A 16,020-nucleotide genomic window follows, 5' to 3' on the forward strand; every position below is an offset into this window, starting at 1 on the left:
CAAGGATAATTACTTGCTTTAAATTTAATGGTGTAATAATACATACACCTGTTTTCTTTTATATTCTCCCCCAGAACACTTTTCATTATGACTCTACGTACTGGAGTGATAAAAACGTCTCCAACCTTTTGGGAGGCAAGACTGGGTTTGATACAGAGGAGACAAAGCTACCGACCTACTGGAACACACCCTTCTCCAAGATTTGTCTTGGTATGAAGATCGGCGACCAGATCAGATTCATTGTCATCAACAAGCAGGCATCCTCTTTGTACTCACTGATCGCTGACGGGCAATACCGGGAGACCTCGTTAGGTCGTGACACGTGGAAGTCGCTGATTGGTTCCCAAGGCACGTTGCAGACTGGGTGTAACCGCGAAGGATTTAACCCTGGTTGTTCTGCAGGATCGTCCAAAGCGAGAATTGGTATCGTTAGTAACGACGTTTCAGCATGCAGCACTTGTGATTCCAGAGTGGGATTTGGTGGGGGAGGACACATCGATAACACCAACACGTGTGGAAACTTGGGGCCACACTCATCAGATAACGGCGGCAAAATGATCAAAGCCATGGGATACATCTTGGTTCAATGAAAAGAAGTCAGCACCCTTAAACGAGGCTCTCAATGGAATGGTGACTTTTATGATTAACGGTGAATAGTTTGGCTTTTTTACGACTAACGGTTAATTTATTTCCGTAACAGTTAACAAAAGTGTTAAAAATGTATTTCCATTGTTGTAAAAAGTTTTAAGTTAATTTGCATTGTTGTGAAATATATTCCTAGGTATTAGGGAAGGTACGTTTTTACTTAGGGGGGGGGGGGAGCTGGGGATTTTTTTTTCCAAAAAAGGGTTGGCCCTACCTTGCAATTTAATTAAAAAACTCCCTCCTCAAGAAAAAAAACGTACCTTTCCTTTGGACCATTCTGGGTGAAAAAGTAATCTAGCCTATTTTATTTAAAATTATTTTGCCGCTAATTTCCACGATGCGGTAAAGTTTCAGGTCAAACTCCTGGCTGAACTTCTTGGCTAAACCTCTTGGCTTAGTCGTTACGGTTAAATATTTTATGGCTAACGGTTAAAATTTTTCAATTTTTACGCCTAATGGCTTAATGTTTGGCCATATTACGGCTCTCATAAACTCTTATTAGATAACATGAGGATTTACATATCTTGTAGACTATAGTTTCAAGCCATTTCAGTTCTCTTTCCTTTTTGCGTCGGTCTCGTGCCCGGGGGGGGGGGGGGGTTTTTTTTGGGGGGTTTTTTTTTTTTTTTTTTTTTTTTTGAAATTTTTTTTTTTTTTTGTGTAAATATAAAAAAATTATGGTTTTTTTGGGGGAAAAAAAAAATTTTCTCGGGTTTATTTATAAAAAAAACTTTTTTTTTTTTTTTTTTTTTTTTTTTTTTTTCCTTTTTTTTTATTTTTTTTTTTTTTTTTTTTTTTTTTTTTTTTTTTTGTTTTTTTTTTTTTTTTTCTCTCCTCTCCACCCTCCCCCCCCCCAACCACCCCCCCCCCCCCCCCCCCCCCCCCCCCCCCCCCCATCACATTCAGTATTGTTTTAAGGCAAAATTCCATAAAAATAATACATTACTTACAAAAAGTTCGGCCGATTATAATTTCGGACAAAAAAGTGTCTGAAAATAAAACCATCCGAAATTTTTAAGCGTCCGTAATATTGACAGTACAGTAAAACTGTTTAATGTACACAAACAAACCCGACGTGACAAGCTCAGGGAGGGTTTTTGAGATGGCAGAGATAGTGGAAGCCGTAACTAAACAACTGGAACCAGATAATCCTTTTAAAGATCTTGTCGCATATTATTAAGCCACTCTGAGCTCCAAAGCTTTTAGTTTCCTTTGTGGAGCGCACTCTAGTTGAGACACAGCTTGAGATACGCAACGGCTTGATAGTATGTTATTTTTGCGTCGGTGTATCTGCATGTAAAACCTTGAGGGTGCAGAAAAATTGTGTAAATTTACTTCAGCCACGGCATGTTTCAGCAAAGTGTCCGAAATTTTTGTTCGAAATTTATCCGAAATGAGATAAATAGTGTCTGAAAATTAAACGCCTGAAATTTTTTTTGCAAGTAATGAAATCGCAAGTAAGTGGCAGGCAGACAGTGTTACCGCACCTTCGCTATTAACCTCGTTCCCAAGGTCTCTCCCCCCATCTCTCTCGCTCTGGGGGGCGGGGAGGGAGAGACCCTGGGAACGACATTGCTTCGCCATTCGGATTAATGGTCATTAATCCGCACAGGTTGATACTGGAATGAAGCCGTTTCGCGATGTTCTTGACAAGTATTTTTGTTTTCGGTTTTCTTTATTCGTTAGGTATTTTATATTCCCGGCTTCTTTCAGTATAAACCAGAATTTTTCATATGAGAATACATTTTTCCGGAAGACAGATATACTTGACTGACATTTTTTTCAAATTTCAGCAACGTACTTATTGTACAGTATTTTGGTTTGATAAAACCGCCGAAATAGTCTTTGAGCCGTTTTAAACACATCAAACTTTGAAAAATTTATTGGGTCCATTGGTTTTACAGTCAGGTCAAATCTAATTGTCGTCCGGTCTGTATAATGCAATTTTTAATTGAACGTGAAAATTAGAAAACACCAAACACCAATTTAGAGAAAGTCCATAGCAATTTTTTCAAATTTGTGGAGATGCCAGGGAAGTTAGTGAGTTTTCGCCAAGCCAACACGCAAAACACGACAAAATATTTTCAGTTATTTGAGACTTCATGGCCAATACATAAAGAGCTTTTTGGTCTTTTTTAAACATCATATCACATTACAAAACGATAACATTTACATGACAATGTAGTACATTTAAATTACTGACACTTACTATTCTTATTACACGTTTAAAACAAGACAAGACTGTTATTGCAGTCGATTTGAAATTCCACAATTGCAAGCAAAAGTCTTTGTGTCTCAGCTGCAGATATAACATCTCATTTCGGTGCCACCGTTACTTAATTCATTAGCTGTACGCATTGAGCCAGGGCCTCAGAGAGGGATACAGCGTACTTTATTACATGAAATTTTCGCGGCACGTTAATTTCGAGATTTTGGGGTGCGCATATTTCGCGACATTTAAATTTCGCGATTTTGCGAAAATTTTGTATTTTCAATCACTTTTATTTCGCGTTTTTGAGTAAGACACAATTTATATTTCCTTGGCAATATTATTTTACATTCCCTTGAATTAAATAAAACGAATTTATCAAAGGAAGAATAAACGTCGGACTTAACAAAAACTAAATCTCGCCAATAGCAACAATAGAGCAGGTACAGGTACGCCGCCATCTTTGTACCGTCAAACTGGGTACCAGTCCCTTGCGCTACGGCAGCGAGCAGGGTTTGGAACGTTACCCACCAGAGCGTAACCACCACATAGTGCACCCACCACTGGTGAACCACCACACAATGTACCTACCATACAGTGCACCCACCACACAATGAACCACCACGCAGTGCACCTACCACACAGTGAACCACCGCACAGTGCACCAATGACGCATGGCATCCACTACACAGTGTACCCAACACGCGGCGGAACCACCACACAGTGAACCTCCTGACAACCCGGCCTTACAAATCGATGAAACCAATAATCGATTATAAGCGATATTAATCGATATCAATCGATGTCAATTAATCGATTGATATTGGAAATCGATGACCAATCGATGATGTGACTTTTAAAATGATCGATTTTCATCGAACGACTATCGGCAGGATCTTTCATTCTGTTTGGCACAAACGAACAGAATTCAAATTTAACTTTACAAGAAATCGCCGCATAGAACACAAGAGCAAAATACTCCCGTGCAGTTAGAATGGAAGACTGCAATGTATAAACGAAAGAGACTGATTTTATATGATGGGATCTATTAGATTTAGCAGACAGAAATTTCTAATTCTTATAATAAACAGGGCCGCTGTGAACAAAGACCCCAACAAAATACCGTTTGACCTTTCTCGCAGCTTTTAACTCCCGCGTATCGTATGTCGTTTATCAGAAGTCACGCTACAATATAACGTAATCTTACTATTGCAGTGGCTCATTTATATTTACAAAATATTTTTAAGTTCTCAAAATGTTCGCTCTGGTAAGAAATGGTCTTAAATTTTCCGTCTGTTTTCTGTGAAGATGTTGATCACTTGCATTCTAAATGCAAAGGTGTGTTGTTTCTTATCACGAATGACATAGCCATAGATTGCTTTATTTCGAGAAAGCTGTGACCTTCAGTGTTTTAGAGAGACGTTAGGCGTCAGTTTATGTTGATTGTTTCAGTTTGATCGAGCGTCTCGCTATATAGACTTTTGAGCTCGATGTTTAGGTTTATACTCCGGCTTGTTCGTTGTGTGACATTCTTGTACCATAGTCTACCATGGGCAACCCTAAAACACGGAATCCGGAATCCGGAATCCGGAATCGGAACCGGAAACCGGAATCCGGAAACCGGAATCCGGAATCTGGAAAACAAAATCGGAAAGACCAGAGAAACAAGTTCTTTAAATCCCATATATTACGTTGCATAGTTTGTTCCTGATAAAAATAAAGTACCCAATAAAATCATTGTGAATTCTAGGTCTTAATTTTTGACAAAGAAAAACGAACTAAAGAATTCTCTGTTGACCGAAATTCTTGCAGCTAGAGCAGCTAGAGGGCTGTCGTTATAGAATGGCAACTAAGTGCGTACTGGGAGAGCAATCGAGGTCTCATTTAGTGCACGGTCTCGTAAATTAAAGAGCCATTACATCTGAGCACAGAAAAATATAATAAACATCTAGAATTTATGATGCATCTCTTATCAACGAACCAATTGCAACTTTCTGTTCTTACGGGTGGTTATTTTTTGATCACGAACTGAAATAACGCGTTTCCTCCTACATTACCGAAATGAGATTTATTACTTGAGAGCCTCTTAAAAGTGATTTATTTCAGCTAACAATCTGCAAAATACCATTAAATCATGCATCTGGGATCAAGAGCGCTCTGTATTGCTTTTATAATTTCTCAAACAGCAGAAAAATAGCATACAGCCGTCTCACATTGGACGAGATTATTTTACACACAAAATGTTTTTGACCGCCAAAAAAGTATCAGTGTTGCAAATCACCACCAAATATTGATGTCACCTATCGCATTAAAATAAGCTATACGAATGACTTACTTCATTTTCCTCTTGGCTAGAAACGCTAGAGTTGCTGGGCGATTTGCCCGACCACATGTTGAAAGGGGCGCCCTGTTAAAAACCATGCAGCTTCAGGCACGCGATCCACCAGTCCACGCAAATGTTTAACGAACTGACTTTATTGTTTTAAGAATGGCCTGTTGCTATGGTGGACACCTCATAGCAGGGCCGTAACTACTGCGGAGTAGCAAGAGGCAAGACGAGGCACTTGCCTCGTCTAGATTTTTACCCAAACTTTTTATCCAAAATATGTTTTGTTGGGAAAATAATCCCCAGTTGAACAAGATTGATTTTTCTCAAGAAATACCTCATGAAAAATGTCTCTTTAAGGGTTTCAGAGCTTCTAGATTTCAAACTTTTTTGGAGTGCGTGCCCCCTGAGCCCCCTAGCGAGATCTTGCCTCGTCTATGGCCAAGTCTGGTTACGGCCCTGCATAGTCAAATATACAAGAATCGCGTTCCGATATGTGTGCCGTGGACATATCACTTTAATACTGACTATACAGTGCAAGTCTGTGGGCTTTTTTACGTGTTCACTGTTGTATATGCCACTATAGTTTAGACAAAACCATGGTTCGATCCTACCGCCATCTCAGAACATTATTTCATGTTTTATAAAAGTCCGTTGACTGAAGCGGATGGATGATGAAAGAATCAAACAGACCCGATCGAGCACAGACGAAAAACCTGTTGGCAGACAACAACGTGAACTAACTAACGCTGATTTTCAGCTATATTTATTATGGAAATATTACGATACTAGAACATAATAAATGCTAATTACGAAATACTAGACAAGAAACAACGCAGCTATATGTCTCTCATGCCATGTTTTTCCTCATTGTCACGCGAAGTGTGTCCTTTGTGGTGCCCAGTCCTTTTGGTGCACTGTGTGGTGGTTCCGGTGCATTGTGTGGTGGTTCATCCCATGGTAGGTACACTGCGTGGTGGTTACCCCATGGTGGATGAACGTTCCAAATCTATATGACGGCAGCTATCGACCATGGAAAAAAAAATTTTGAACGGCCTCTTCCGGCCATGAAAAAAAAAAAATTTTGAACGGCAGTTTTCGGCCATGAAATAAAAAATTTGGAACGGCAGTTTTCGGCCATGAAAAAAAAAATTTGAACGGCAGTTTTCGGCCATGAAGAAAAAAAAAATTGAACGGCAGTTTTCGGCCATGAAAAAAAAAATTTGAACGGCAGTTTTCGGCCATGAAAAAAAAAAAAATTTGAAGGGCAGTTTTCGGCCATGAATATATTAATTTTACTTTTACAATGATTTTTCTTTTGTTTTACTTTTACTTTTATTTTGATTTTAAAATAAGAACGTTTTTATTTTTGTTTCAAACTCAAAAACACAAATGATTTTTACAATATTTTTATCGTAAAAAAATAATTCATATGTCGTTTTTTCGAATGGCAGATGTCGGCCACCATACTAGACTTATTCTTCTTGATTATTGACATAATGTGAGTCACTTAAATTTCGCGTCATGTTATGTTCGCGACACTTATTGTTCACGTCACTTTAATTTTGCGATTATTTTGGAATCGCGAAATTCGCGAAATTAACGTGTCGCGAAAATTTCATGTAATAAGGTATATAAATAATACTCAATACTTCAAGGACACTTCAGTACAAATCATGGCCAGGCACCCTGATAATTATTATATTAATATGAAGTTCATTGTGAGATGCTTATCTTTACGAAATAATCTTCTATAGAATGTTAGTGATATAACACACACGTTTTTTTGCTATTCACCATGATTATAATTGTTAAAAGATTCTTTTTAGTTACGTTTTATGCTTTTGCAATACTGTATGTATTTATAGTCATGCAAATAAAGCTTGTTGTTGTTGTTGTTAAGCCTATGGTCATGGGCTCCTGTCATGACATCACCCAACACCCAATCTAGGCCAATCTATGTAATACACTTCATGTAATCAAAATTAATAGTTTACATAAAAAAAAGAAGCTACTTTAGGCTACTTTATGAAGCATGATAAAAAGTATTCGACCTGAGAGTGTTCTATACAGACCTGACAGTTAGAACCACCTTGTTGCTCTGTACAATTCAGCAAACATGCAGTACAGAGCTGACTAGGTGTAAAATTTAGTTTTTCGAAACAAAGTGACCGTTGTAAAAGTAAACGAGTTTATAACCAGTAGCTGTAAAATGACGACGGAGTTTCCATCCTCAGGTGCTGTACAAAGCCTCGCTCCAACTCCCTTCTCCTCTGTCCCCAATCCTCTCCCGAGTACGAATCCAAGATGGCGCTCGCTAGATAAAAATGTGTTTGCAAGGTCGTTCGCACGCTATACGTATGTCCAATAGCACAAACTGACTTTATTCGTTCCTCTGTGTGATGCATGCAATGCTCTTTTAAAATTTGCCAAATCGATATATTTGACATTATAATATAGATAGGAGTCTACGCGCGCTCTGATTGGCTAAAAACCTATGTTTTATCAGAGTGTAAAACATAGAAAAATCATGTTTTATTGTTTTTCGTCAGCTTTCCGCGAGTGCTTCGCGCGTCGTTGACTGTTCGTTGGCTATAACCACTCGTATCCAGCAAGGGCGAATGGAATATTGTTTTATTAAATTCCTTTTTAAGTATAAATCCACTGGACATTTCATTTTGATGTAAACGAAGTGAGGCGGGAAAAATTGTGGCGCGGTGTCCACTGCTTGAGTTGAATGAAACTCGCAAGGAAAGCGAGCGAGAGAGTTTTCTTTCGAAGATTTTCTTCGACAATCTCCTCTTAAATCGTCTATTCATGCTGGAACTTGATTGTGACAACAATTAAGGTTTACGGGAATATCCAAAGCAATAGCTTTTCTGGAAATTATACGCCTTGTTCAAGTCGAACGAAGCAAGGGACGGATGTCATCGAGACTACTATATTATGCTGAGACGAAATTGCACTCGGTGCAGTCGGTGAAGTTTATCGAAGTTCAAAAAGACAAGATCAAGATTAAAAGGTAACAAACTTACCTGAAATGCTTAGCCTTATTTTACGTCGAATACTGAATGAAATTGTGTCAGTTTTCTGGTCTTCCCGTAAACTATTTTCTGCTTTTTATCTTTGTTTACTCGCTCTTGTTGTACATATTTTTAATTAAACTTTTCACTCGCGGTGTCTAAAATCTATATCATAAAGCAAAGAAAGAAGCCTAAGCCATGTTTTATACTGTCATAAAACACTCCGGGCATTTGAGAACACTCGAGAAATGTAGAAAACATTCGCCTGCGGCTCATGTTTTCTACATTTCCCTCGTGTTCTCAAATGCCCGTCGTGTTTTATGACAGTATAAAACATGGCTTAGGCTTCTTTATTTGTTAAATATTAGTGTCTGAAGAACGAAAACAGATTACTAGCTTAAACGAATTCAATTTATTTCCAAATCACTTTCATTATGGACCAAAACTGAAGTTTCTTTTTGTTTTCCAAAAAAAAAATGGATTGGAGCAGGAGCCCATGATTGGAGAGAATATATACTACTTATTACCGAGAGGAGTAACAGGGGACTCAGACGAGGCCTGATGTATGACCGAGCGACAGCGAGGCAACATCAGGTCGGGCTAGAGGACGACGGCGGGAAGTTAAATGGCCAGCACACAAAAAAGAGAGGGACCCGGAGGCCGCCCGCTCCTGTGGGTCCCGTCGCCAACAAAGAATGCATGCCGTAGTCAGCATGTGCCCCCTCGCAGTAGCTACCACACCAAAAACCGCGAGCGAGGCCCGGCACAAGAAGCCCGCCAGCAGCCACGAGCGCCGACAGTAGCCATATAATAAAAACTGTTAACTTCCAAACAATGATAATATTTTAATTTATAGTTAGCCATTGCGAGGACAGAATTGCTGTCTTTTCACCAAAATACATCAGGTTGGCATTATAATCAGAAAAAGAGTTTTAAAAAATTTTGTCAATTTTAAATTGTAAGTAAACATTAATTTGACAAAAAATAATCGTTAAAAGAACAAAGAAAAAAAAAGAAAAACTAAAAAAGCTTCCTGTCTCCCCGGCGGGGAATCGAACCCCGGTCTCCCGCGTGACAGGCGGGGATACTCACCACTATACTACCGAGGAAGCACACATCTAACTGGAACGGAATTTATATAACAATACATTGCCTTTGTTCCGCTAAAATGCACTTGACAAAAGCGCCAGCCGCCGAAGTCACCCGTCCTGTGAAGCGCAAGGACGCGCGCTTTTATACAGGTAAATATGTTATTTTACTTCTTTCTTCTTTCGATAAATCTCTCACAAATAAAAAAACCCGCTTGAATCTTAGCTTCTATTTTCTTTTTAAACATTTGATCCCAAACCCTGGCGTCAACCCTAGGCCCTACTTGTACTTTGACTATTTGCATGATTTTACGGGGGATGGTTTATATGACTGGAATAGATAGACTGTGAGTTTTGCCAATAAGCACAGGGATACCGCGGGGTATGGTAGATTTCGAGCTTTCAAGCAAAAACAACAAATCGCTTACAAAACATCAAAAGGTAAACAGGAGAATGCAGTTAAAAATTGTTCTTGCCATGTATTTCGTTGGTCATTACTTTTTTGTATGTGGTGGCTCCTAAAAGAGCCGTTTTATTTATTTAAGAAGCGCCCAATTTACTTCTTTGTCGGGCTTTTCTTGGCTGCAGCGCAGGCTTCTTGGCCTGACTCGTCCCCAGTCGTCTCTTATGCGAAAATTGCAAGACGCGAAAGATGATCCTTCCCATGATTCCCTCCGTGTTGAGCAGTCGACTCAAGACGGACTCAAAAGACGACCGGTATTCTTGGCTGCTTTCTTGGCGAGCTTTTTAACTGCGGGCTTTTTTGCAGCCGGCTTTTTAGCTGCGGGTTTCTTTGCTGCTGTTTTTTTAGCCGCGGGTTTCTTTGCAGCCTTCTTTGCCGCTGGTTTCTTCGCTGCCTTTTTGGCGGCGGGCTTCTTTGGTTTGGTGGCCGGCTTCTTCTTTGCAGCAGGCTTCTTCTTCGGTTTCTTTTCAGAAACCACCTTGGATAACTTGAAGGAACCTAAAGCGCCAACTCCCTTAGTGTGTACCAGTTTTCCACTGGCGACGCCTCGCTTCAAAGCCATTTTTAAGTGCGGACCGACATCGCCAACCTTGTTGTTGGCTTTGATGTGCTTCTCGATGGCTTGGCGGGACGAACAATGAGATAAACAGTGATTAATACTTGTTGCATTTCGCCGATCGTTGCCAATAATCAAAAAAGGACTGACTGACCAGGCTGATAACAGCACAAATTTATCTTCAATATGTTCCTTGTCATCTGTTTATACGAATTTGCTTGCAATAATGTACGCTGGAACAGTTTAATTTTAAATGACACTGAAACTGATGCACTTCGTTCACTTCCATTGTAATAACGGAACCTGCGGTCAGGCATTGTTGTAGCGCGTTGCAAACAATTTGGCGCAATTTGCATTTAGTTTGCGCCAAAATCAGTTGATCTACTGCAGAATCACCTTAAGAATAGCCTTTCGAAAACGTACGAAACTAAACCAAACATGACAGTATTTCTTATGTCGTGACCGCCAATTTTTTTTAAATTGCCAGGTGTGCAATTCAAGTTTTCCCGGTGTGAAAGCTTCATGTTATGTAGGTATAAACATGCATGTAGCAGAGTCCAAAGTAGGGAAATTGCTGGATGGTAGTGATGTTATGGAGAACGCAGTCTGCCAGATACTCAAGGTTATGGACCGTTAGAACGCGCGCCAAACCGCCACAAAGTGATGCTGACGTCTTTACACTTCGAAATAGGAAAAGCGGTCATAACAAAATGCTTCAATTTTGAGCCCTGATTGAGAATAAAGTGAACAGCGAAAATAATTCTGTTTATCAGGTTTAGATAGCCTGCGTTGCAGACGGACTAAAACCCCCGAAAGACTCCGAGTTCGTCTGCAACGCAAGCTATGTTTAGATTGATTTTCATCTTATTGCTCGTGTTTGTGGGGGACAAAGGTGTTGGAATAATTCATAGTAACCAGTTGGTCATTGCTTTTATTGATTTGGTGGCTCCTAAAGGAGCCGTTTGTTTTGTGAGGGATGTTTTCCACTTTATGCTCGCTCTCCGCGGATTCGGCGTGCCAACTGAATGTCCTTGGGCATGATGGTGACGCGCTTGGCGTGGATGGCGCACAAGTTGGTGTCTTCAAACAGACCAACAAGGTAAGCCTCGCTAGCTTCTTGGAGAGCCATCACAGCAGAACTCTGAAAACGCAGATCGGTCTTGAAATCCTGAGCGATTTCTCGCACAAGACGCTGGAAGGGCAGCTTGCGGATCAGCAGCTCGGTGGACTTCTGGTAACGACGGATCTCACGAAGAGCGACTGTACCAGGCCTGTAACGATGAGGTTTCTTGACTCCACCGGTGGCAGGAGCGCTCTTACGAGCTGCCTTTGTGGCGAGCTGTTTTCGTGGAGCTTTTCCACCAGTTGATTTACGAGCAGTTTGCTTGGTACGTGCCATCTTTGATAACGACAAAGTAAACAATTGTGGAGAAATAACTAAGTAATCGATTTATACCTGGCGGGCTGCTTTCTGATTGGCTAAAAACTAAGGAATTTGATTGGTTCGGCATGAAAACTGTATATTATTTCACGGATCTCTGGTTATATTTCGATCCGAAGAAACTTGAAGATACATTTTCTGAGGTATTAAACAGATTTCAGTTTTACAATTATTCAGTTTAGAATGGGACTGCAAAAAATTCCATGTGTAAGTGTTGTCTATGGAACGTTATCACTTATTTTTCAAATATACGTCCTGCAAAACATAAGTTGCTGCGTCCTGTGTTCAGAATGTAGTCAAATGTATTATGCTAATATTAACAGTGTTAAGTTGACCCTTGGCTCTGTTGTCTGTTTTTAACCAATCAGAGGGGAATAAAAGAACGTTTTCTGAGAGGTCATTCTTGCCCCTATAAAAGGCAAAAAACTTTGCGAAGTTAGTTATCCTGTTACACAAGTAGTGATCAACATGTCTGGTCGCGGTAAAGGAGGCAAAGGTCTAGGAAAAGGAGGCGCTAAGCGTCACCGAAAGATCCTTCGTGATAACATCCAAGGCATCACCAAGCCAGCCATCCGTCGTCTTGCTCGCCGTGGCGGTGTCAAGCGAATCTCTGGCCTGATCTACGAGGAGACTCGTGGTGTTCTCAAAGTTTTCCTCGAGAACGTGATCCGTGATGCTGTGACGTACACCGAGCACGCCAAGAGAAAGACAGTGACAGCAATGGATGTTGTGTACGCTCTGAAACGACAAGGCCGTACTCTGTACGGATTTGGCGGTTAGACTGCACTGCCATCACAAACAAACGGCTCCTTTAGGAGCCACCAAATCTCGCTAAAGTCATGACCAATAGTTCTCTCCCCTTGCTATATAAGCTTTCATGAAATACCGATAGAAAGTCGTGTCCTCGTAAGTAAATAAGTTATTTTGACGGCTTGTGACTCGTGTGCGGATTGTAGCATGGTCGTAAGATCAAAAAATATACAGGCATGCTAGCTTGACAAGTAGTAAAGTAAAAATTGAGATATAAGGTGCAGCTGCAAATTCATTCGGATATTGCAAATGCGCTTCGCTAGACTCGCTCTCGCGGTTTCGCAGCTCTTGGAACCGAAAGGTGAGCCAGCTCGCAGGCTACGTTCTCGTGTGAGGGCCAAATATGAACTCGCTAGCGGCGCGTCTTACTTCAAACATGCTGTGTATTACATTAAGAAAAATAGCTGGGATTCTTTTTGTCTTTTGCAATGGGCACAAGAAAATAATTAACAAGAAACTTTTTCATCAGGTTAGTGAAAGTAAAATTTCGCCGAAATCGAGAGACCTAAAAAAAATAAAAATAAAAATTAGCGGAAAGTGAGTTCGTTATAAACCGTCAAAACGGTCGAATTTTCAAGTTGGCGCCTCTTTTACGTCAGCATATCCCGCGCGCACTGGAATATATTACCTTAATAAAGAACAAAAGCTAACTGGATTTCAATTTGCATTTGTTTAGATATAATGACACAACGACTGAATAAATTAGCCCGGTATAATTTTAACGGTGGGAAAGGACAGGCTCAAGTTTTTTTAAAAAGCCGCATAGCGGAAAGCTACGATAGAAAGGCAGTAAATTGTAAAATTGGGGGTGGTTTGCCTACTTTTCCCCGGGACTTTTGCACTCGGAGAGACTCAGATCTATCGGTAATGCCGCAATATTGACGACTGAGCAAAAGTACTCTATCATTCGGATTCAAAAATCCGGATCATTGGCTATATGCCGGTGCGATGTATAACAGTGGTGTATGTCTAAAGGAAATAAAGTAAAAAGCTGTTAAAAGAGTAACTCTTTTTGTTGATCGTGACTTTTATGACATTTGGTGGCTCCTAAAGGAGCCGTTTTTGTGAGTAGAAGCTTGTTTAGGCTTTAGGTTTCTTCTCTGTCTTCTTCGGCAGAAGTACAGCCTGTATGTTGGGAAGAACACCTCCCTGTGCGATGGTGACACCGGCGAGCAGTTTGTTCAACTCCTCGTCATTTCGGACAGCCAGCTGAAGGTGACGGGGGATGATTCTGGTCTTCTTGTTGTCACGAGCAGCGTTGCCCGCCAACTCGAGGATCTCAGCACTCAAATACTCGAGCACGGCAGCCAAGTACACTGGAGCACCGGCGCCAACACGCTCACCATAGTTGCCTTTGCGGAGAAGACGATGGATACGACCAACTGGGAATTGAAGCCCTGCTCGGGATGAGCGGGTCTTGGACTTGGTGCCCTTTGCTTTTCCTTTACCGCGACCAGACATGATTGGAAGTGTAAAACTCACGAATAGTTTCTGAGAAAATTGAAATGCGCGCCGAATTTTATGTGCCGTTATTCAAGTGTGGAGGATCGAAATACGCCAATCAGAGCTTTCCATTTGACAAGGTAAAACAAAGACTCCATGTGGCATTACTGGTATAAACAAAGCACATGCAAAATAATATGACCTTGAAGGTCATTTATGCTAGAATAGCCAATCAGTAATCGAGAATTTCGATCCGTATGGTAATTGATCCTTTATAAATTTTATTATAAATACCAAGATGCATCATCCTTCCTTCATTCAAATCCATTCTGATCTACAGACATGGCACCCAAAGTAGCAGGAAAGAAAGGCGAGAAGAAAGCCGGTAAGGCAAAGGCCTCGGCTGAAGGAAAGAAGAAGAGAAGGGGAAAGAGAAAGGAAAGCTATGCTATCTACATCTACAAGGTGTTGAAGCAAGTCCACCCCGACACTGGTATCTCCAGCAAAGCCATGGGCATCATGAACTCGTTCGTAAACGACATCTTCGAGCGCATCGCCACCGAAGCGTCCCGCCTTGCCCACTACAACAAGAAATCAACCATCAGCTCCCGCGAGATCCAGACCGCCATCAGGCTGCTTCTACCCGGTGAACTGGCCAAACACGCCGTCAGTGAAGGAACCAAGGCTGTGACCAAGTACACCAGCAGCAAGTAAACTCACTTTGTGGGTTTCCCGCCAAAACAAACGGCTCCTTTAGGAGCCACCAAATGGTATAAAAGTCAATGACCAATACAGTTCGCTATCTTACAAGCGAAGCGTTGTTTAGTTTCAGTATTCTTAATACAATTCCGCAATATTTATATTTGGGCTTAGTTGAAACTGCCCCTCTTTCTCCGAATGTGCCGCAAACCGCCATACCGTATTTTCTCAATTAAACGCCCCCGGCGTTTATTTCAAACTTGGCCTGACGGAGCCGGCGTTTATTCGAATCCTGCAGTTTATTTAAGCCCGATGTTTAAAAACCAAGGGTTTTCATTCTTTTTTTTTGACAGCCATATATTTTGGCCACTTTGCCTAAAGCATTCTTCACCTCGAATAAATGCTTGAGGGGCTTATTTACAACTTCACTGTGGAGACCCGGCGTTTAATCGAGAAAATACGGTATTTTATTCTTCCACGACCGTAAACCGCAGATAAATACGAAAGTACCAACAAACCGACACTCAAAAAATGGCTGGTCAGAGCATAATACAACCTCGTCCCAGGGTCTTCTCCGTTTTCAAAATCCCGACTGTCACCGATCTAAATTAAAATGCACCAAAATTAAGTGTCGCTAAATTTAAATCATCGCTAAATTAAAGTGAGTATAATATGAAATTCCGCCATCTGGTCCGTCCCACACGATCACGCTATTTTACGGTCGATTATGACGGATCGGATGTCTACGTGTATACATTTCAGTCATCTGGTCAGTAGAAGACAAAGTGTAGTCATGTGATTGAATCACCAAGTGACACGCACATCATGAAACAAACGATAATAATTTTTTTACATGTTCTATTGTTCGCAAAAGTTTTGAATACCTTACCTTAATTCGCAAAATAGTTTCAGCTTGTAAAATCGCTAAAATTAAGTGACTTATGTTGCAAAATTTACGAAAAATCGCCAAATTAAAGTGTCGCTAAATACGGATTTTTAAAATCGCTAAATTAACGTGACGCCAAAATTTCATGTAATAAGGTATATATCTGTCTGGATTTGACAAAACGTGGACTCCTTTGCGGCCCGAGAAATTTGAGGGGGGGGGGGGCAACGTCACCGACCCCGTGGGGCATGGGCAGCTAGCTGGGGCCCTGACCTAACAACCCTAGGGAGCCCTGGGTCAGCTGTTGAATTGCAATCCGGCTGGGGGGTGGCTAAAGTCAGGTTTTTGGCTTGTTTTCTTCAAAGACTTTGCTTTGAAATGTGGTCAGGACTGCTCCTGGCTTTTGGTTTTTTGAGGGCTGGCTCAGAAGC

The 16,020-nt window shown here is 40.9% G+C and overlaps 3 protein-coding genes, 1 non-coding gene and 2 pseudogenes across 5 annotated transcripts; 3 read left to right on the forward strand and 3 right to left on the reverse strand.

Moving 5' to 3' along the window:
• LOC144655060 (putative skeletal organic matrix protein 5 pseudogene) overlaps positions 1–738 on the forward strand; it is a 2,859-nt pseudogene extending 2,121 nt beyond the window's left edge.
• An 8,502-nt stretch (positions 739–9,240) lies between these two features.
• Positions 9,241–9,312, reverse strand: Trnad-guc (transfer RNA aspartic acid (anticodon GUC)). The gene has a single exon. It is a non-coding gene; the product is annotated as a tRNA-Asp (tRNA).
• Positions 9,313–11,298: 1,986 nt separating this feature from the next.
• LOC144653214 (histone H3, embryonic-like) lies at positions 11,299–11,709 on the reverse strand. Its single transcript, XM_078513156.1, is given in 3 exon segments — positions 11,299–11,451; positions 11,577–11,600; positions 11,602–11,709. Coding segments are annotated over 3 exon segments (285 nt in total).
• A 510-nt stretch (positions 11,710–12,219) lies between these two features.
• On the forward strand, positions 12,220–13,532 carry LOC144653213 (histone H4). Its single transcript, XM_078513155.1, has one exon. The coding sequence runs from the start codon at positions 12,220–12,222 to the stop codon at positions 12,529–12,531; it is 312 nt and encodes a 103-aa protein (XP_078369281.1). The 3' UTR covers positions 12,532–13,532.
• Positions 13,533–13,591: 59 nt separating this feature from the next.
• Positions 13,592–14,022, reverse strand: LOC144653211 (histone H2A-like). Its single transcript, XM_078513154.1, has one exon. It carries the CDS (start codon positions 14,020–14,022, stop codon positions 13,642–13,644), a length of 381 nt encoding a protein of 126 aa, XP_078369280.1. The 3' UTR covers positions 13,592–13,641.
• Positions 13,921–14,849, forward strand: LOC144653212 (histone H2B pseudogene; annotated as a pseudogene). The gene is made up of 2 exons (XR_013570702.1): positions 13,921–14,144; positions 14,345–14,849. The product of XR_013570702.1 is annotated as a histone H2B pseudogene (transcript).
• The last annotated feature ends 1,171 nt before the right edge of the window (positions 14,850–16,020 follow it).

The sequence above is a fragment of the Oculina patagonica genome, chromosome 5 (assembly GCF_052425735.1).
Source record: "Oculina patagonica isolate OP01 chromosome 5, crgOcupat, whole genome shotgun sequence".
NCBI lineage: Eukaryota > Metazoa > Cnidaria > Anthozoa > Scleractinia > Oculinidae > Oculina > Oculina patagonica.